The 21,782-nt window shown below is 43.4% G+C and overlaps 1 protein-coding gene across 1 annotated transcript in view; it reads right to left on the minus strand.

Annotated features, from left to right (window-relative positions):
• The window catches only part of Acbd6 (acyl-CoA binding domain containing 6), a 146,324-nt gene extending 136,166 nt beyond the window's left edge, over positions 1 to 10,158 (minus strand). Inside the window, exons 1-3 of the mRNA XM_050135160.1 lie at positions 9,352 to 10,158; positions 3,844 to 3,908; positions 1,183 to 1,279 (exon numbers count right to left, since the gene is read on the minus strand). Of these exons, the coding sequence (XP_049991117.1) occupies positions 1,183 to 1,279; positions 3,844 to 3,908; positions 9,352 to 9,573 (384 nt within the window). The 5' untranslated portion in view covers positions 9,574 to 10,158. The remainder of the gene's footprint in view (positions 1 to 1,182; positions 1,280 to 3,843; positions 3,909 to 9,351) is intronic.
• Positions 10,159 to 21,782: the final 11,624 nt, after the last annotated feature.

Raw genomic sequence — 21,782 nt, forward strand, 5'->3', positions numbered from 1 at the left:
TCGGCCATCTGTTAGTCTCTGAACTCTTAAGATCCATTTTGATGACAAGACACACAATTTTAGGGTTCCTAACAACTCCTTAGACCCCACGACTGATGTGACAAATTTTTCCCATACTTGTAACAACTGATGTGCCCACGAAAAAGCTACCACAAAACACCTTCAAGTTTTTAATTCATTCACTCTAAAATGTTTGCCATATAATGTGTCTATACACACACGCACACACACACACTGCACCAAGACAGGTACTGTGTATTGCATGCCTTTGATCCCAGCACTCAGGCGGCAGAAGCAGGTGGATCTCTGAGTTTAAGGCCAGAGTTAATGAGACTCAAAAACAAAACAAAATTCAAAGTTATCTGCATTTGTAATCATTATGACCCAACCTCTAACCTACAGACTTTTCACCAGTTTTCCTGTTTTTAATATCTTGAAAGGGGCTGGAGAGACAGCTCAGCAGTTAAGAGCACTGTAGCTCTTCTAAGGACCTACGTTCAGTTCCAGCATCCACACAGCAGCTCACAATCACCTGTAATTCCAGCTCTGAGGGGTCACACACATACAGTAAACATACATACATGCAAGTACTCACACATACACATTAAAATAAAATTGTTAAGAATGTATATATGGTACACATACATACATGCAGGCAAAACACACATACATATAAAATAAGATGTATAAGTAATAAATCTACATTGTTTTATTTGAAAGAAACTTTTTTCCAAGACGATAATGATCTCCAGATAAATTCTGAATAAACTCTGTTTTTACAAGATTAAATTATACTTCAGAGCTGGAGAGATGGCTCAGAGGTGAAGAGCACTGCCTGCTCTTCCAGAGGTCCTGAGTTCAATTCCCAGCAACCACATGGTGGCTCACAACCATCTATGTGATCTGGTGCCCTCTTCTGGCCTGCAGGCAGAACAATATATACATAATAAACACATCTTTAAAAAAATTATACTTCTAAAACCTATTACTCAAAGGAGGTCTCTGCATCAGTTGCTGGTTGTATTAATATTTAAGTAGTCATTTTAACAGATAAGTACTACAATTACCTTACAGACTTTTGGCGAAATGAGCCTAAGACATGTGACTTGAGCAATGCTCAGTTAGACACTTGGGCGGAAGGGGAGTTTCCAGAGAGTATAATGTACACTTAGTAAGTCTTACCTGAGGATTCCATCCTGGATCCAGTTTTTTAACTGCTGCGATGTATTCCTGCATTGCTTGGCTAGGGCTGGAATCACCAAGGGCTTTCCATGCCTCCCTAGAGCACAGAAGAGACACCCTTCATCAATGATGCAAATAACCAACAGCACGTTGTTGAAAGAGGATCATGCTATGCAGCCAGGCTGGCCTTAAGCTCACACATCACATCCAGCTGGCATATTTCTTACTAATATTCTACACACATATTTCAGGGCTCTGAGGACATAAAGATAACAAAGTGTCAAAGGGGACATGCTCCATTTATGCTTTTATGTTGATAAACAAGTATAAAACTCATAACCCTACCTCAAGGGCCTTTTGGAAAATTTCCCCCAGTTCCCTCCTCACATGAAATTTTAGAACACAGATATCTTGTCTACCTGTTCAATTTTGAAATACAAATTATAGTACTCTAAGATTTAATTAGTCTCCCTAAATCCAGTGTTCACAACTATTGAGACTGCACCATCTATAGACCAGTGCAGTACTTCCCACCTTGGAATTCACTGTCCAGGCTACGGGACAGGCTCCTTGGTTTACCCCAGCCAAGTCTTCCCACTCTTAACCAGGTTTCTTGGTCCTCTAATCTTATAAAGAGCCCAATCCTGTTCCTATGAAGAAAGCAAGATCTTCCTAAAATTTTTACTGACTCTCTTGACAGTTACTTACACATACAGCCTCACCCCTAAATATATAAGTTTATATCACACCTGGGGATCCCCAATTCTACGACACAGAGACAAGCTATCCAGATTCCCTTGGTTGTCACAACAATGCCCGGCATGACTTGTCTTCCCAGACCAGAAGCCAGTCAAGACTCATGCATGCCACTGTGGTTCATTTATCTTCCTCCTTCTCTTCCACATGTTGACATTTTTAAGTCTCAAAAACAATTATTTTACAAAATGCCACTCAGCTTGGTTTGCCTAATTGTTTTCTCACCTAAATAGTGTTCTTCTCAAAATGATTAATCATTGATTAAAATTAAATATTTCAATATTTCGGTAAGAGTAATATGTAAGTTGCATGTCCTTTATAATGGGTAACAGTAAGGACACATGATGTCAGCCTGTCCCATAACTAATATATTAATGAGCTGGTAATGGCAGTATCTGACAGTTTTCTGCTTTACTAATTAATAAGAGTGGCTATAAAAAATGATAGACTTTGAAGAGCAGAGAATCACTGAAAACATGGAGAACTGGGCAATGAATAAGGGAAAATAATGAAGTGATAAAATTCCACACAGCAAAAAAGCTCAGAGTAAAAGCTACATTTGACATTCTCTAGATAACAAAATTCCAGAAATGGCTTATCATCAACAGAGAAAATCTGTAACAAAATGTAAATCAAAGCACTGATGTAGCACATATTGAAAAAAACAGAATGTCATCTGAATTCAAGAGCATGGTTGACGATGTAAGTGATTCGCCCCCTACCCCCACCACAGCTGAATGCTGGTAGTCGGACTAGGGTCCAGAGAGCCACACTTGGCAATGTTAGGATGTATGGTCAAATCCATGGATAAACTCTACACCAGGACTGGATGGTTCAGTGGTTAACAGCACTTGGTGCTTCTGCAGAGGACCGAGATTCAGCTCCCAGTACCCACATGGCAGCTCACAACCATTTGTAACTCAGCTCCAGGGGATCCAAACCCCTCTTCTGATCTCAATGGGCACCAGGTACACATGTGGTATACATACATGTGTGCAGACAAAATATCCATACAAATTAATAAAACTAAAAACAAACAAACCCCTCTATATCCTAAGAGAACTTTAACACAATAAATAAATACATGAATGCAGGAAGGTGTTCCACGGGGTATATTACAGGCCTACTTGAAACCATGTGACTTTGACTCCAAAGGATTGTGGATGACGTTGATAGTATAACAAATTAGGATGAACAGCTTCAACTGTCTGTTTAAAGTCACGTTCACATGCTTAAGTCTGGGTATCAAAATTGTAGCAATTACTGAAATGCAGGAATGTCTCCTTAACGCACTGATCACAGAGCAATAAATAACTCCACCCTCAACACTAATCTTCCCACTGGGGCTGCTGCACAAAAAAATCTCCCATTTTGTAACTATGTTCACTGTTGTTTAACAATTTCTCTTTTTCCACTTCAGCCAGCTAGGAAAGAATAATATGAGGGAATCTTTGAATTATAGATGAAAAATGTATTCAGAGCAGAGTGAGCCTGTGTCAGGTTTTAGGTATTTTTTCTCCACAATTCTTTCCAAAAAATTACGACAAGCACTTTTTTCTGTGGGGCAGAGGCAGAGATAAGTGAGATGGGGATTTATCTTCTTTTCCCTTCCTTCTGTGGTGAGAAGCAGCAGTCTCCTAGAGGCTAGACAAGAAACAACCTTGAGCAGTAAGATAAGGGCTCTGGTCTCTGCCACCACTACCTTGCGCTAACAGCAGCACCAAAGAATCCTTCAGACTTAGCTAAAAGCAGATTCCTTTAATCCCTTCCCCCACCTGTCATTAGCAGCCAACATGAAAGAGATTAATAAAACAATAAGTCTTTAATCCGCTAGCCCTTTTCTAATTCCTAAGCCCTTAAGTCATTTCTGACAACCTTACTAAAGATCCCAAGAATGTTTCTTACCATTTTTGCTTTCCTTCAAAATCAAAGAAGTTTGGTTTAGGAATATTGCAATTTCCAACTTTGACCTAAAAGAGGAAGGGGGGAAAATATAAAGAACTTATTTTATTTTTCTAAGGAACATAGAAGGACTTTTTCTTCTCAAATTTATTATGTACACTTATAACTATAGATTAGAAAATATTTTAATATATATAGGCTAACAAAATTTAACAGTTTGCAGAACAGACAAAAAAATTCAAATAATCCCAACTGTAAACACCACCAGCACTGAGTGTGGCGATGCGCAGCGCAGGTGGGTCTCTGTGCATTCGGTCAAAGCTCTCTAAGCGTTCAGGGCCCTCCTGATCCACACAATGTACTCCAGGACAGGCAGGGCTACACGGTGAGACTCTGTCTACATTAACTAATTAAAGAAAGTTTTACATAAATAGCCTCGGTTGGCTTTCTATATAAAATAACTGCTAACTATTACAGTAACACACAACTAGCAGGTTAATTATAAAACAAGTTACAAATAAAATTATAGTCTTTACTGCCATCAAAACAGAATTTTATGATGGGTGGTGGCGGCGCACACCTTTAATCTCAGCCTCTTAGGAGGCAGAGGCAGGCGGATCTCTGAGCTCCAGGCAGCCTGGTCTACAGAGCAAGTTCCAGGACTGTTGAAATAGGAGCAGCGGGAAACTGCCTTGGCCCAGCCTTTAGGTGGGTGGGGTAAACAGAACAGAATTCTGGGAGAAAGAAGCTGAGTCAGGGAGTCGCCATGATTCTCCCACTCCAGACAGACGCAGGTTAAGATCTTCTCTGGTAAGCCACCTCGTGGGCTACACAGAATATTAGAAATGGGTTAGAACAATATGTAAGAGCTAGCCAATAAGAGACTGGAACTAATGGGTCAGGCAATGTTTAAAAGAATACAGTTTCCGTGTAATTATTTCGGGTAAAGCTAGCCATGCGGGCGGCCGGGTGCCGGTCCTTCAACACAGGACAGCCAAGGTTACATGTCTCAAGCCCTCTCCCAACGAATATAATATAAAATTATAGGAAGTTTTAATGTGCTACTGTGTGTGTGCATATGAGGGTGGGAGAGGTCAGGCCCACTCCACTGAGGATGTGGGGCTTGCACAACATGTATTTTACAATCACTCCACTGGGCCCTATAAGAAAATTCTTTAACAGGTAATTAACAAAATTTAAAGTTTGGTTTTGGAATTCACATATACTGGGGTCTTTTTCCATGCTCACTGTCATGATTCTGCTAGCATTTTACCTCTCCTCAAATCAGTACAGAATGCACTGAAAATGCACTACTTTAAAAGCACCATATTAGCCAGGCATGATGATGCACGCCTTTAAATCCCAGCACTCTTGAGTTCGAGGCCAGCCTGGTCTACAGATTGAGCTCCAATACAATCAGGGATACACAGTGAAACCCTGTCTTAAAAAAATAAAATAAATAAAGACATTAAATATAGATGTCAAAAGCTAGGGGAAGTGGCAAAGAGTCTCAACAATAGTATAAATGCTATTTATATGGTCAATACATTTTAAAAGTAATTTATTTAAATTTATTTTATGTACAGTGTGTGAAGGTGTCAGATCCCCTGGAACTGGAGTTACAGACAGGTGTGAGCAGCCATGTGGGTGCTGGGAATGGAACCCAGGTCCTCTGGAAGAGCAGCCAGTGCTCTTAATCACTGAGCCATCTCTCCAGCCCCATCTAATATTCTTTGTTGTTGTTTTAAGCCAGGCTGTCTTAAACTCCTGAACCCCCTACTTCTACCTCTCAAGGCTGGGGTTACAGGTGTTCACCACTGCACCTGGCTCTATAGTTTTGAGACTCAAATGACATTGGTAACTAAATTAGATTGTTTTCATTATAACTGTGCAAAAATGAAATTCATGCAGGAACAAAATTCAGTTCGATTGCCACTGCCAGAAATAATCTCCATCATAAACTCCTAACATACCCACTCTATACATCTCTTAAGACATTTGCAGTTTCTGCTTTGCATTAGAGTTTTTTTGGGTCAGGTGTTTTTCATTAGAACAAAGCTTCTAAAAAATTGCTCGAAACTCAAAACCCAAAGCACTTGTCTGCTTGAGCGGCCTTCCCTCATCTCCCTTTCGTATATCCAAATTCTCCTGAGACTGCAGGATTCCCCTAAGGTCTTCCCCTGACTTTACTCATCCACCCACTGCCCTGCAGCTTTTTAGTTCTGAGTTTTGTTCCTACTGTTCCATCATCATCTTCTTTTTTCCCCTCTGCTTTTCAAACTGCCAAACAAAATTCCAGTCTTGCTCCAAGTTCTAATTCTAAAAAATCTTTCAGCCTACAACCATTTCATCTGCCTATGAATTCATAAAAGTTATCAACTCATGGGGCTGGAGAGATGGCTCAGCAGTTCCGAGCACTGCGGCTCTTCTGAAGGACCTGAGGTCAGTTCCCAGCACCCACGTCAGGCAGCTCACAACCACATCTGAAGATCTCCAGCTCTAGAGGAGGACCTGGTGGCCTTTGCTGCCCGCCAAGGGCACCCACACGCGTGCAGTGTATAACCACAGAGACACACCACACACATAAATAAAAACTAACCTTAAAAGTTACCACCCCAATTATTTCCTTAGCAATAGATCATAGTCCTCTGGCTATTACTAAAAAGCACGCATCTAATGAAGCAGGCCTTTTGTCATTTGACTGAGAATTCTTGAATAATTTCTAATCCTGTGAGACAGGTCATTGCAAACCCATCCTAGACGACACTCAAGAGGGGGCGGTCTCAACGCACACATGGGCAAATCCTGATCAGTTGTCTGTTTGACTCCTTCCCTGTATCATCTATCTTACATGTTACAGAGAATCTGGGTTTTAGTTCTGACATCTCCAAAAATCACATCATTTCTGGACCCTGCTACAAATACAAAAGGAGATGGACAGTACAAACTATGGTACAGGCCATGCAACTTCTGCCTACTTCTAGGTCTGGATGTATATGGAAATTATAATAAAATATCTTGCTGAAAAACAAAACAGTGGAGTGCAGGAGAGCTAGCCCAGCAGTTAGGAGTGCCTGCCACTCCTGCACTGTAACTCCAGCTCCAGATCTGATGAGCTCTTCAGCCTTGGCAGGCACCAGGCATGCTCACTCATGAAGAAATGTTGTAAGAGGTGAGGGGCTAGGACAACCAGAGAGATGGCTCAGTGTGTAAAAGCACTAGCCAGGCAGGCTTGACAACCTGAATTCATCCTCCGGAACCCATGGCAGGGAGAAAACTGACCTCCATACATGTAGGCACAGGCATGTGCGCGCGCACACACACTAAATAAAAACAGTCAAAAACCCAAAAAGGTTCACCCTCCTCTTCCTCTGCCTCAGCTAGAACATGCACACTGTTTGTGAGCTTCTCTGGCCATGAAAGCAGGACTTGAAACTGGAGTTCTCAAACACTGTGGTCCTGTGATTCCTGTGATTTCTTAACTCCTAGAATTAAAGTCTCCAAAGACCTTTAGTGTGTGTGGACTTTATCTGTCATATATATAGTGAGAAATTAGATCTTGGCAGGTTACTGGTGGTGCAGACACACACCTTTAATCCCAGCACTTGGAAGACCGACCCATTGAGTCACTCAGCATTTCCAAATGTTGACATATTGCACTATACATGAGCGAAACTTCACATTCATTATGCCACCGCTTATCTCATGAGAAGGACTTCGTAAGCACAAGGGAGCTGTGGAGCTCATGGCAGCAGATCCCACTTTTTCCAAACTTCTACTTTTCATTTGACAATTCAAATATCATCATCACTGGCAACAAGTATGTACAGCTGTTTTCCAGGCTCACTTCTTTCATTTTCAAGAAACTATCTGTCAAACACCCAACTTTATACAGAATTTAGTTCAGTTTGTAACTCAATTAGAGCTGTGATTTTACCCAATTTCCTCAAAATAGCCAATATAATCAGGTATGTAACAGAAGAGCTTGTGTGTTTCTCCCATTACACAATTGTTTGTTTGTTTGTTTGTTTTGAGACAGAGTCTGACTGTATAGCTCCAGCTAACCTGGAACTTACTGTGCTGACCAGGCTTGTCTTGAACTCATAGCAATCACCACCTTTACCTCCCCAAAGCACTGGGATTAAAGTCATGTAGTCACAGCTGGCATCACACAAAATGTTGAGCAGAACTTGAACAGCAACCTCTCTCAGGCCACAACGTTATTAGCATGCGTTCCTAATAATCATCAGTCCTCAGAAGACGGCTCACTCCTTTCAGCGTCTTTAAGAATCAGGACAGGCCAGCAAGATGGCTCCACAGGTAAAGGTGTTTGTCACCAGACCTGACCACCTAAGATGGACCCCAGGGACCCAAGTCCTGCAAGTTGTTCTCTGACTTCCACTTGAACACTATATTACATGTATGCACACACACACACACAAATGTAATCTGAAATGCATGCGGGTCCTCACAACTACCTAAAGAAAAAAAAAGAATTCAGGCAAAATATATGTAACTATACCAAGAGGCAATTTTTTTTATTCCAATAAAATAAAAGAGCCTACTATCCAGAGGTTCATTTCTTCCAATGTTCAAAGAGCTGGGGTTTTCCTGACTGCTATTGAACTTGTCATCATTTTTCACATTCACATCTAGAGGCCTTAATCCTGTAAGCCTCTGATGTCTGGATGTCCTCTGGTCTTTGCATTCTCTGTAACAGGACAGGACAGCTAGCATCCTGCTGAAAGTATCCTGCTGAAATGTGTCTGTTAATTGTGATAAGGTGATTGTTTTTCCTTCTGGTATCTAACCTTGAATGATAACTTAGTTTTACATATGTAACTCATACATTTCCTTATCTTTAGGTAAAGTTCAGAAACTACATTTTAATTCCAATATATCCATGCGATCTTCTGAGTTGCCTACTCCCTGGGTTTTTTGTTGTTTATTTGTAAAAGAAAGTCATTCAGGAAGCTGAGTCAAGAGTTCATCACACACACACCCTATGTTACCAACATGGAACCATTTCAAAAAAAAGTGTGTGGGGGGGGTATAACTATATCTAACAGAACCAAAGTTTTTGGGTTCTGTTTTGGGTAAAACATGTCAGCTATATTTAGCGTTTCTAAAAAATCACAATAGTAATATTTGTGTTTATGTATATAATATTCTCTGAAATCCCAAAGTTCTTGTTAACATTACCATCTTTTCTATCACCTGTCCCTTTGGCAACAAATGACTAATATGATTTTATCATCCTAATGAAAAAACAGAAATACTGTCAGTGTCCAGCTAAATATCATTCATAGAATAGCAGAGATTTTTCCATTTTCAGAATGATATTCTCCAGGGCCAAAAAAAACCGACCGAAACTGACAGACAGAGACACACACACACACACACACACAAACACAAACACACACTTCATTACACTCCACCATTAGCCCCGCACGCCCCTGTAAGTTTTTGGAGGAAGACGCCCGTGCCCTCTCTCATCCACCCATCTTTTACCTGCTTGTACCTGGCATACAGGTACAAGAGCTGCTCCCTGCTGGCCATCTGAATCAGACTTTGGACGTGTGCAGCAGCCTTCTCAAACTGCTCGGCTAGGCTCCGGGAAGCCTCGGTCTCGGGGGTCTGGGGGGATTCCACATCACCGGAGTCGTCCCCGGAGCTCAGTTCCCCACCACTGTCACCCGTGGTGGCCCCCGCAGGTAAGAACGGTGTGGCCATGTCCACTCGCTCGATGTGGTCTGTCCTCACCGGTGTGACGCTGACTCCCGGGCCTGGACCACTAGTCTGGGTGCGGAGCCCGGCAGCAGTGGGACACAGCTAGAGCTGTCTGGCTTCCTCAGGTGACTGCCACTCCGCCTGCTCCGGGGGCGTAGGGCCGCCTCTGCGAAGCCCGGCGGCTCTCCCCAGCCGGCCCGTCCTCCTCCGGCTTCCCTCGGTCAGACCGAGCACCTGGCCTCGCCCGGGTCGCTCCAACGGCGCTGGGGTCTAGGGGCCGCTCGGCTGGGAGGGGAGGGGACGCCTGCAGCGCGCGGCCGGCCAATGCCACCGGAGCTAGGTGGTGAAGCGTGGGGGGCGAGCTCGGCGGGATGCTCTCCAGAGCACGCGCCCGTGGCTCCACGGCCCCGCCTGCTCCGCGAGCCCGGGCCCTCCCCCCGGAAGGGAGTCGTGGGTTATGGAGGGCGCGGTAAGGGTTGGAGAAACTGGTCTCAGTTATGCGGGAGTTCGCTCGTCGCTTACGGATAATCCGGAGTCACAAAACTCCGGAACTCCGGATAGGCCCCCGGGGAAGGGGAAGGAGGCGGTCCATTAGGTGGTGTAGCTGCAGACGCGGAGTAGCGGGAAACAGGGAGCTGAGGACAAAGGTTCCGCCTTCTCTTAACCACCCAAGTCAGTGCACCCCAGGCTCCCCTAGACCCTCTGTTATCTGTTCCTCGAGATCTTGACGCTGTTTTGAATAGCAAGTGAACGACTGATGGAGCCTTCACTGCCCCACCGTGTGTCTAAACGGTCAAATGACTCTCCTCGGGGATCTGTTTTCCATGTCTGCTGACCCCTAATTTCCCAGGGCTCTGAGAGAAGGCTTCACCAGATCCCCAGTCCCACCTTCCTTTAGCATCATCTCATGATAACACTTCCCATACATCTTCTAGTAGAACCCGGAAGTCCCCGTAGCTCTACCCTAAAGGAACAGATCTTTTCTGTGTCTTTTCAAAAAGGAAAACTACACGGGTACACAAACTTCATTACACCTACCCAACAACCATGCGCATTTGCTATCAGTTTCCAGAAAGGCCCATTTTGGTATTCTCTCCAGCAGGGACTTGAGAACCTCACTGTGGGATGTCGATTGGAGAAAACGCTCTCAGCTGTTGGGGTGACTCCTAAATGTGCACGTGTCCTCTGTGTGTGTGTGTGTGTGTGTGTGTGTGTGTGGTGTTGTTGTTGTTGTTGTTGTTGTAGCAGCAACAGCTTCCACCAGCCCAAAAACTGAATGTCATCAACTATTTTCTTGGGTCTATAGAAAAGCTTCCCTTATCTCATTTTGATGGTTTTTCTGCTGTGCCCACCAATGTATTTGAAGCTTGCTTTGATGTGTGACTTTCTTTGTTCTGTAAAACCATGAAACTGCTTCCACTTTAGAACATGGAATTTGGGGGTAACCTAAATTTGTGTTCCCCAGGCCAAGGTCACTCAAAGTGACTCCAGAATAAACTATTCCCTTTAAGTGTGGTGGCCTGACTTGAACTCAGGACCTCTGGAAGAGCAGCTAGTACTCTTAACCTCTGATCCATCTCTCCAGCCCCCAAAGAATGGTTATTGTAAGTGTCACAGATCAGATGGAAAGGAATCCTGGCAGCCGGGAGGCAAGGAGTACTAGGTGCTATAGCTCAGGTGGAAGTGTGTTCTGGCAGTCAGTTGGGAGCCTGGGAATACTGAGTGCTACAGCTTGGGTGGAAGTGTGTTCTGGCAGTCTGGAGCTACACAGGTCACATGAAGCATAGAAGCTTACAGCCCTGCTCTAGGAAAGGGTTTCTCCAGGGTAGCAGTTCTGCTGTGGCAGGAGAGGACTTCAGTAGCAAAGTTGTTACAGCTAGGCTCAGAGGCTCCAGAGTGTAACAACTCTGCTCTGCTAGGGGAAGGTTTCCCCAGGGAAAGTGTTACAGCCCTGCTCAGCTCCACTCCTCCATCTCTGGTTTCCCCAGCGAAGTTGTAACAACTCAGCATTGCTAGGAGAAGGCCTTCCCAGCAAACGTGTTATAGCCTTACTCATCTCTGAGCCATCAAAAGAAGGTCTTCACCCAAATCTCATTCAAGAGATTTATTGGGAGGGAAGAATCCAGGAGAGTGATTGCCTGTACCTGGGTAGAAGAAGAGCAGCCACAAACTGAACAGACAGGAGCTTATATAGGGCTCCTAAATAAGGGGTGGAGTTTTTCCAAAGAGAAGATTTTCAGGGTGGGAATTGGTCAGATTTTAGTTCCTTGAGCTCAGATGGGCTAGATCTCTGCTCAGGGATTGGTTGGTTTCTGCTGCTTGGTTGATCAAGGGCAGTTTTGACTCTGGTTTCAGAGTCAAACTGTGCTTCTTTCACTGACCTTTTAAAGTTTTTTGTCTCTAGTTTTGGGACCAGGGCATATTTCATTCACTGACTCTTACTCTAGGACCAAAGTGTGTTTCTTTGGCACTGGTTTCAGAGTCAGGGTATATTTCTTTGGTTCCCGGTTCAGGGCTGAAGTATTTCTTTCCCTGACTCAGGTCTCCAAGCCAGGGTGTGTTTCTTTCACTGGCTCTATTTTCAGGGCCAGGGTGGGTTTATTTGGCTGACCCTTTTACCCTACAATTATTGATTGATCATTTAGGATTAAGCTTTAAAATAAATTTGGAGCCGGGCGGTGGTGGCGCACGCCTTTAATCCCAGCACTTGGGAGGCAGAGGTAGGATCTCTGTGAGTTCAAGGCCAGCCTGGTCTACAAGAGCTAGTTCCAGGACAGGCTCCAAAGCCACAGGGAAACCCTGTCTCGAAAACCAAAAAATAAAAACAAAAATACAATAAAATAAGTTTGGACAGAATGAGCAAACAATGAGGAAAAAAAGGTAAAAAGGCTTGGATCTGAACTCAATAAACATCCTTTGAGACTAGAGACTCAATGATCTCACTATTAGTACCTCCTCAAAAGGAATAACAAGAACAAGTACAGATATTTGAAATGTGATAACTGGAAGAAATATGTGAATGGAGTAACGCTGGAGTCCAGCTCCAGCAGGGCTCAGGTCCCAAGGAGGAGGTGTGGCGTTGGCAACAGCTGAGCTAGTATCAGGATAGATAGATCCCAGACCAGTCAGAAACATGCATGCAATGGCCACATACCTTCATGCATCCAATTGAACCTGCAATAATTTTGCGTGGTTCCCATATCCACAAGAAAAGTACATGCACAGATCTATCCGTACACACAAAATAGACATTTTGTGTCTATAACAGCAAGACAAAACTTTCCAAGGTTCCAAGCTTTTGGAGTCAAGGTTGTGGGTCACCAGGGTGGGAGATAGGCTGGGTTGCCTGTTATTGAGACCTTTGACTCCAGGGTCGAAGATGCGGATGAACTGCGTTCTAGAATTCCATGGGTGGCTGGTTTCTTGACAACTTGGGCTTGTTTTTACTGCCCTAGTTTTGAGGTAGGTGGTTTCCTTTACTGACAATAACTTATGGAGTCTCTTAAGGTTTGAGAGTCTTTTTTTTTCTTTTCAAGAAAGGATACAGAAGTAAGAAAAGGAAAAAGTCCAGAGGCAAAAGGTGTATGGGATAATTTAAGAAAAGTTGGCTAGAAACAACCCAAGTTAAGGACGGGTATTCGTAAGAAATAGTAAGTTTCTGTGGGTGAAATTGTTTGGGAGTTGGCTGGCAGCCCACCATAGTGAAAGAGTAAAAACAAACAACGACGTTTTAGCATTCCAACATGGGGCTAGAGTAAAGAAAATACAACAATAGGGCTTCTGTGTAGCCCCGACTGTTCTGTAACCCTCTCTGTAGCCTCAGAGACCTGCCTGCTCTGCCTCTCAAAAGCTGGGATTAAAGGCATGTGCCACTACGATCCACTGTTTTAAAAATATCTTATTTTAGGCATATAAATTGATGTGGGATTTCTCTCTGTTTGCTGTGAATGTGTTTTGTTAGTGAATAAAGCTGCTTTGGTCCTATAGCAGGGAAGAATATAGTCAGGCTGGAAGAGATATAGTGAGCGAGTAGGCGGAGTTAGGGAGGTGCCATGTAGTCACTGGAGGAGACAGACGCTAGAACCTTGCTGGTAGGGCCACGACCTCATGGTGATGCATAGATTAATAGAGATGGGTTAATTTAAGATATAAGAGTTAGTCAATAAGAAGTGTGACTACTAGACCAAGCAGTGTTGTAGTAATACAGTTTCGGTGTGGTTATTTCTGGTCTGGGCGGCCGGGAAACGACCAAGCAGTCTCGGACAACAATAAATTTTTGCCTGAATGTATGCTGGTACAGTGTGTGTAGTGTCCACAGGGGCCAAAAGAGGTCATCAGATCTCCTGGAACTGGAGTTATAGACGGTTCTGAGTTGTTATATGGGTATTGGAAATCAAACTGGGACCCTCTGGAAGAGTAGCCAGTGCTCTTAACCATTGGGTTATCTCTCCAGCACCTGTTTGAGAGTCTTAATCCTTACCACATAAGATAGACACTATTGCTTCTGCTTTATAGATAGGAATCAACAAAATGGTTAAACAACTGGCCCCAAACTGCTCAGGTCTTAAGTGGAAGAACAAGGGAAGAAAAATCAAAGCCCGTAGGCCAGAGGTTAGTCTGAACACAAGGAACAACAGATTGTGAATCTGAACGGTAGCTTAAAGGAGAGCTACATAGACTTTTATATCTGTGTTTCTAAAATTTTAATTAATTTTTTTTTTTTGAGACAGGAAACAGTGTGAATCTGGCTGTCCTAGAAAATGCTCTGTAGACCAGGTTGGCCTTGAAGTCACAGAGAGCCAGCCACCTCCCTCTGTGCTGGGATTAAAAGGTGCATGCCGCCACCACCTGGCTATTTCTAAAGTTTTTTTCACTTTCTTTTTATTTATTTATATCTTTCACATCATGCATCTTGATCCCATTCATCTCTTTGTCCCTTCGTATCTGTCCTCTACCCTTGCAAAACCCCGCCTCAGATAAAATGAAATTTAAGAGAAAAAAGGAGGCGAAAACCCTGTCATGGAAGCTGCAGTGTGACACAGTGAGTCACACAGTAAACCCTTGTGTCCATACATCTTTACAAGTGTTCATTGCAAAGATCATCGGTCTGCTTCAAGGCCTCTGGTTTCTGCTACACTATCGATGCTGGGCCCTCACTGGGCCTCCTCTTGGATATCCTGTTGTTGTCCTGTGTTATGGAGATCCTGCAGCTTTGGGTTTGAAGGGCCAGCCCCTTCATGTGCTCCCGAAGGCTTTCCCGCCCTGCCCTCCCGGTTGTCTCTCCCATCTGGACCATCAGGGTCAGCTCTACTACGTCGCCCAGGCGAAGTGCAGGGGCCACTCTCCCGGGTGCTGTAGCTGGTGAGGGCAGAGCCGTCTCTTAACCACCAAAGGTGTCGAGGGCTGGGGGGCCTCCCCCCCCCCCCGCTACACACACACACACCATATGGCAGATGTGGGGTGGGGGCAGCTTTCCCACGCTCACACTCTCAGGGCTGGTTCACCCATACATGCCCCCATCAATAGGGTCAGTTCTGTTGTGCTGCTCAATCGAAGTGCAGAGCCCACTTTCCTGAGTGCTGCAAGCGGTGAGTGTAGGGGCAGCTCTCCCACCTCTTGTAACAGCAGGGCCAGCTCGCCCACCGCCTCAGGCACGGGGGAGGGAATCTCTTCCCTGTCCATGCCTCCATATGGTAGATGAGAGACGGGGGTCAGATCTCTTGTGCTCACGTTCTGGGGGGGGCAGTGTGGCCCCCTGAGCCCCCGAAACGGGGTCAGTTCCACTGTACAGGGCCTGCTTTCCTAGATGTTGAAGCTGGTAAATGGGAAGGTCAGCTCCCTCACCAGCTGGAGGGGGTAGGGGAGAGGGGAGGAGGGCATCTTTCCCTTGCTCCCACCCCAACACTGCAGAGGAGAGAGGCAGTAGCAGCCATGCCCCACCCACGCCCTCAGAGTGGACTCCTCCGCACTCCTGTCTACAGGGTCAACTCTGCTGTGCTGCCCACGGGGCCTGTTCTCCTGAGCTCAGCAGCTGGGGAGGGGCTGGGTCAGGTCCCCCACCTGCTGCAGGGGGCAAGGGGCAAGGGAAGGGTTTCTCCAGTTTTTATCAGAAGTGGAAGTTAAATATTACCAACTGCTTGTCCGGTGGCCCTGGGGAGCAGACTTTCCTTTAATCTTTGAATAGAACATCACGGTTTCATTTTAATTAATTATAATCAATGAAGTATAGTCATAATACCAATGAACTAATAGGTTAATGGATTAATAGCATGTAATAATTAATATTGATAAGTAAATGTGAATCTTAATGTATTACATTGATAGACTATCTAGTTTTCATTCCTAAAATAAACACAATCTGGTCTGGCTTTTTAAAAAAGTATTTGTAGGTCCGATTTGATGATTTTTTTTAGTGTCTTTAAGTATTTTAAGCCCGAATATTGTCTTTAGTGTTTATAGATGGTATTGATATAGTTTTCCTTTGTGCTGATTAGGTTTTTAAATTATTATTATTTTTTTTTTTGTTAACTTGACACAAGCTGGAGTCATCTGAGAAGAGAGAAACTTGAGACAATGCCCCCATCAGACCGCTCTGTAGGCACGGGATATTTTCTCCATCGATGTGGCAGGACCCAGCTCACTGTGGGCAGTACCAGACATGGCCAAGTGGTCCTGGGGTGTATAAGAAAGCAAATGAGCAAGCCAGGGGGGCAAGCCAGTAAGCAGCATTCCTGCATGGCCTCTGCTTCAGTTTGTGCCTCCTGGATCCCGCCCTGAATTCCTGCCCTAACTTCCCTGCACGATGGACTATGAGCTGTTTAGTCTGTGGTTTTAGCACAGAAGTAGAAGGCGAACTAAATCACTGCTCTAGGGCTTCCTACCTCCAGAACTGTGAAAAATGAATTTGTTTACTCTTTTCATGTAACATCAATGGAGATAATATTAGAGATTAAATGTTGTAAATCTCTATTATCACATTTTAATACACATGCAAGATAAATGTTTTAAAAAGTAGTAGCTGAGCTGGAGAGATGGCTTGATGGTTAAGGGCACTGGTTGCTCTTGCAGAGGACCCAGATTTAATACCGAGCTCCCACGTGATAGTGCAGAAACACCTGAGACTCCCATTCCCGGGAATGTGGTGCCCTCTTCTGTCCCCCACAGGTACTACACAGGCACACGATACACATATACACAGGCAGGCAGAGCACATCAAGTAAAACGACTAACTCTACTTTTAATTTTTTTTAAGTTAAAAAATAAAAACAGTATCTCATTAATTTTTTTCATATTTTTCTATGTTCTGGGTAAGTGTAAGTATTTTGGGAAATTAACGACACAGTTTCTTCCATTGTGGATGGGTGTGTATGTGGTTACAATCAGTGGAAGAATATTTTTGGCATTATTCCCAAAAGTTTAAAGTAAACATATTACATTCATACTCCCTAACCAGCTGGAATAAATCGGTGATTTCAGCAAAGACGTGGACAAGAATGCTCACGGCACAGCTCTCTTCTCTCAACAAGTGGAAGCTGCCAAGTTCTTTCCATCTGCAGAACAGATAAAGTGTGGTGTGTTTGCATGATAGGATAGACTCAGCGATGAAAATGTTATAGGACATTAATGAACCTCATAAGCGTCATGTTCAGTTTGAAAAACCTGACCCGAAAGAATAGTTATGATATGCTTCCACTTACTATATGATCAGAACCAGGCAAAACTAATCTGATGTTAGAAGCCTGGCAATGAATAGCCCTGGGGACAAAAACCTGAAAGGCACAGAGATGGGGCGTGGTGCTTAGAATGAGAATGGCTCTCATAGGCTCTTAGGTTTGAATACCTGGTCCCCAGTTGGTGGAACTGCCTGGGAAGGATTAGGAGGTGTGGCCTTATTGGAGGAGCTGTGTCACTAGGGATAGGCTTTGAGGTTTCAAAGCCTAATCCCATTTCCGGTGTGTTCTCTCTGCCTCTTAGGGATCAAGATGTAAGTTCTCAGCTGTTCCTGCTGCCGTGTTGTACTAGTTGGGGTTCTCTAAAGGAACAGAAGTGATAGAATGGACATGTGTGTGCACACGTGTACATGATGTGTGTGTGCGTGCATGTGTATGAAAAAAAGGTAGATATATACTCGTGTGTGTGCATGCATGTGTATGAAGAAGTGTGGCCCAGATTCAAGATTGATTTTTCCCATCCCAGAAGATCTGGATTTAGGGTTGATCCTCTGACCTCAAGCAATTTAATCCAGAAAAGTCCCTCACAGGTGTGCCCATCCACTTGAGACTTAGTTAATTCCAGATTAGTCGAGTTGTCAACGGAGAGAGTCTTTGCTCCTCCACCAAGGACCAAACCTTCTGAAACCTTCAGCTCAATTAAATGCCTTTTATAAGTCACCTGGGTTGGTCATGGGTTTTGTCACAGCAGCAGAACAGTTACTAAGCTGGGGGATTCTAATGACAATTTGTTGCTGCTTGAGTGGAAATCATGTGTTCATTTTCTGAAAATTCACTTGAAGCTCATATACTTTTGTGGTATATTTTTGAATGAAAAAAAAAAAACCCTTGTAACTAGTAGAGGACAAAGGACAGCTGGGGAACAACAGGTCAGTCTATAAAATGCTTGCCATGCAAACACAGGACCTGAGTTTGGTCACCAGAGCTCTGGCTAGGTATAGACATTTGACAACACTTTTGCTTTCAGTGTAGGTGGACAAACCCAGGGCTGCTGATCAGAATCTGGTTTGTGAAACAGGATCTGACAGTGTACACAGCCCAAGCTGGCCTTGCATTCACAATCCTCCCCCACACCATCTTCCTGGCGTTGGAATTACAGGTGTGGCACTCCTCCTAAGATTGCTTTATTTCACCAGGCAGCGGTGGCACACGCCTTTAATTCCAGCACTCGAGAGGCAGAGGCAGGCGGATCTCTGTGAGTTTGAGGCCAGTCTGGTTTACAGAGTGAGTTTCAGGACTGCTAGGTTACAGAGAGAAACTCTGTCTTGCAGGGGGAAAATGTCCCCCCCTCCTTGGAGATTCAGTTACAAGCCCCAAATTAAAGGACTCTAGTGATTTTAAGAAAACAAATATTTTACAATTTATTTTTCTTCCTTCCTTCCTCCCTCCCTCCCTCCCTCCCTCCCTCCCTCCCTCCCTCCCTCCCTCCCTTCTTTTTTGGTTATGCTGGGGATTAACCCCAGGCCTGCCTGCTACATCCCCAGCTCTGTTTTTCGGGAAAGGTATATGTTTGTATGAATCTCAAAAAAAAAAAAAAAAAAAAAAAAAAAAAAAAAAAACAGGAGGCCAAAAAAAGAAAGCATAATTCTCCAGCTAAAACTTCACAATTGCATTGAGTTTAAACAGACACTGCAAAGTCAAAAACAACCTTTGGAAATGCTAGTTTATGGGGCTTCAGTGGACCAAAGGAGCAGGCAGAAGAATCGTAATCTCTTCCACCCATCCTGTGACTACTTTCATATTGTGTGTGTGTGTATGCAAACAATGAGTCCTTTTTTCCAAGTAAAATAAATGCTGACATGAAATATATACCTAAGAGTGGTAAGTTGTAAAACCATAAATAAATCTTTCAACTGGCCTTTTCTCCGAGATCCTAAGGAGAGCTGTTGACCTCGCTGAGAGAGCTGAACGTGTATTTTCACTTTCCAGGATTCTGCATTCCCTATGAGCCATAGTTCTTTCTTATCATTTTGACAGACGTCCAAAGAGAAACAGATAGGAATGTTGTAAAATATTTCCAACATCACATCCTGAACTGATCTAAAAATACGAATGAACAAAAGGCAGATATGTTTTAATGGCACTGAGTCAGGACAGCAATCAAAATAGTTTCATTATCATGAAAGTAACTGGACTAGCTCTGGGCTGAGCTTACTTGGTAGAGTGCTTGCCTGGCAAGTGCAAAGCCCCGAGTTTATTCCCCAACGTTGCATAAATCAGGTGTGATAGCATATACTTTTAATGTCACTCTTCGGATGTGGATGCAGAAGGATCAGAAATTCAAGGTCATCGTCAGCTATGCTAAGGCCAGATGGACTACTTGAGACTTTGTCTAAAGGAAAAATGTAATTGGGACCAGGAGCAGTGGCACATGCCTTTAGTCCCAGCACTAGGGAGACAGAGGCAGGTAGATCTCTGTGAGTTCAAGGCCAGCCTGGTCTAATTGTGAGCTCCATAGATACCCAGGACTACATACAAAAACCCTGTCTCAAAAAGAAAAAAAAAATGTAATTTAGTACAATTCAAGTTTTTGCTAAATATTGACATCTTTATATTACCAAATACATATGGATTCATTAAAAATATTGTTTTCACTATATTTCACGCACTGCTATGCTCTACAGAAACTTCCATCTACAAATGGTGCCCAAACATTTGGCAAGGATTTCCACACAAAACCTGAGAAAACTTGAAAGAAAGGAAGGAAGGAAGGAAGGAAGGAAGGAAGGAAGGAAGGAAGAAAGAAAGAAAGAAAGAAAGAAAGAAAGAAAGAAAGAAAGAAAGAAAGAAAGAAAAAGATTCTAGACAGACAAGAACAGAGTCAAGCTCAGCTTCTTGGTAACTGTCTTTTCTCTGATAGGCTCTGTTTGCTGGTGGTGAGCAGAGGTGTGGCTCCTCTAAGAGAGGTTTCCTGACTCACTGTTAGCAGTAAAAACCTAGCAACTCTTTTAAGAGGCCCTGTCACCAAACACTTAAGTGGTGTTTATGAGCAGCCAGCATCAAGTTTCTTGGTGGCGGCATGGACCTAGAAACTCCACAAGGTTGTTGTGGCTGTACTGGCTCCTGACAGTACCTCTACCATGTATCTACACTCTCAGAAGTTAAGGAATGGGGCAGAGCCAGTCACCAAAGCTGCTGCTTTAATTCTAGCCATATCACTTAGCAGATTAAAGACTCATGAAATCAGAAAAAGATAAAAATATACAGTAAAGACAGGTTCAGATGAAAAGACCTCTAAACAGTAGACTTGGGATAGAAAAGAAAAGGATAGAGAAATTAAAAAAAAGAAATAGAATAGTCAGGTGTGGTGGTGCACACCTTTAATCCCAGCACTTAGGAGGCAGAGGCAGTGGGATTTCTGAGAGTTCGAGGCCAGCCTAGTCTACAGAATAAAATCCAGGGCAGCTAAAGATATATAGAGAAACTCTGTCTCAACCTCCCCCCCCCAAAAAAAAACCACCAGAAATTAAAAATAAAATAAAAAACAGAGTAATAAAAGACTACATAAAGATGGAAAACCACAGAGACTGTATGTTATTATATTATCTTTGAATTATTTGACTGCTGAAGAGGAAGCAATAGTTGATAAAAGACATTTGAGTATAAATGCTACTGGATTAATCCAACCTATGTATTTTGAAAATGCCTTGACTTCAAAATTTAAGTCAAAAGATATGTTATTTAGGAGAAGAGGTTTTGCTTTTGTTTCCACAGGAAATGAGAGGCTATGGATTTATTCTGGGTTAAGAAAAATAAGGTTTGATCAAGGAAGACCCCTGAAAAATCTCTGATAGGAGCAGATGGCCCAGATGATTCAATGTTTTAGAACACCTCTGTTACAATTTCCTCTGAGTTCTACATCCAGAACAGCTTCAAGACTGTTAGCTAAGAAAACTACACCTACATTCTTAAAAAAAAATGGATTATGGATGTTTGTCTTTGTTTAGAGTGTTGGTTACAAGTTGTTATGGAAAACAGTCAGGAAAAAAGCTAAACAAAGGAGATTAGATCCATGGTTCTTGTTTTGAAAAGTAAAAGGGAAAATGCTGTGGGATAATGCTCTTGCACAGTAAATATTTGTCACTTGTATTGGTTTAATAAAACACTAATTGGCTAGTAGCCAGCCAGGAAGTATAGGTGGGGCGACCAGACTAGGAGAATTCCGGGAAGAGGAAAGGCAGAGAGGCAGTCACCAGCCAGACACAGAGGACACAAGATGAGAATGCCTTACTGAGTAAGGTACCAAGTCCTGTGGCTAAATATAGATAAGAATTATGGATTAATTTAAGTTGTAAGAGCTACTTATAGAGCTACTTAATAATAATAATAATCCTAAACTAATAGGCCAAACAAACTAAGCCTCTGTGTGTTACTTTGGGACTGAGCAGCTGTAGGACCAAGGGGGACAGAAACTCCCATCTATACGGCTAAACTCTTTGAGGATAGCAAGATGAATAAAATGATTCTTTCCTTTCCACTGAG

Source organism: Alexandromys fortis, unplaced genomic scaffold, assembly GCF_014885135.2.
Source record: "Alexandromys fortis isolate MF-2015 unplaced genomic scaffold, M_Fortis_MF-2015_v1.1 scaffold_21, whole genome shotgun sequence".
NCBI classification, from domain to species: Eukaryota; Metazoa; Chordata; class Mammalia; order Rodentia; family Cricetidae; genus Alexandromys; species Alexandromys fortis.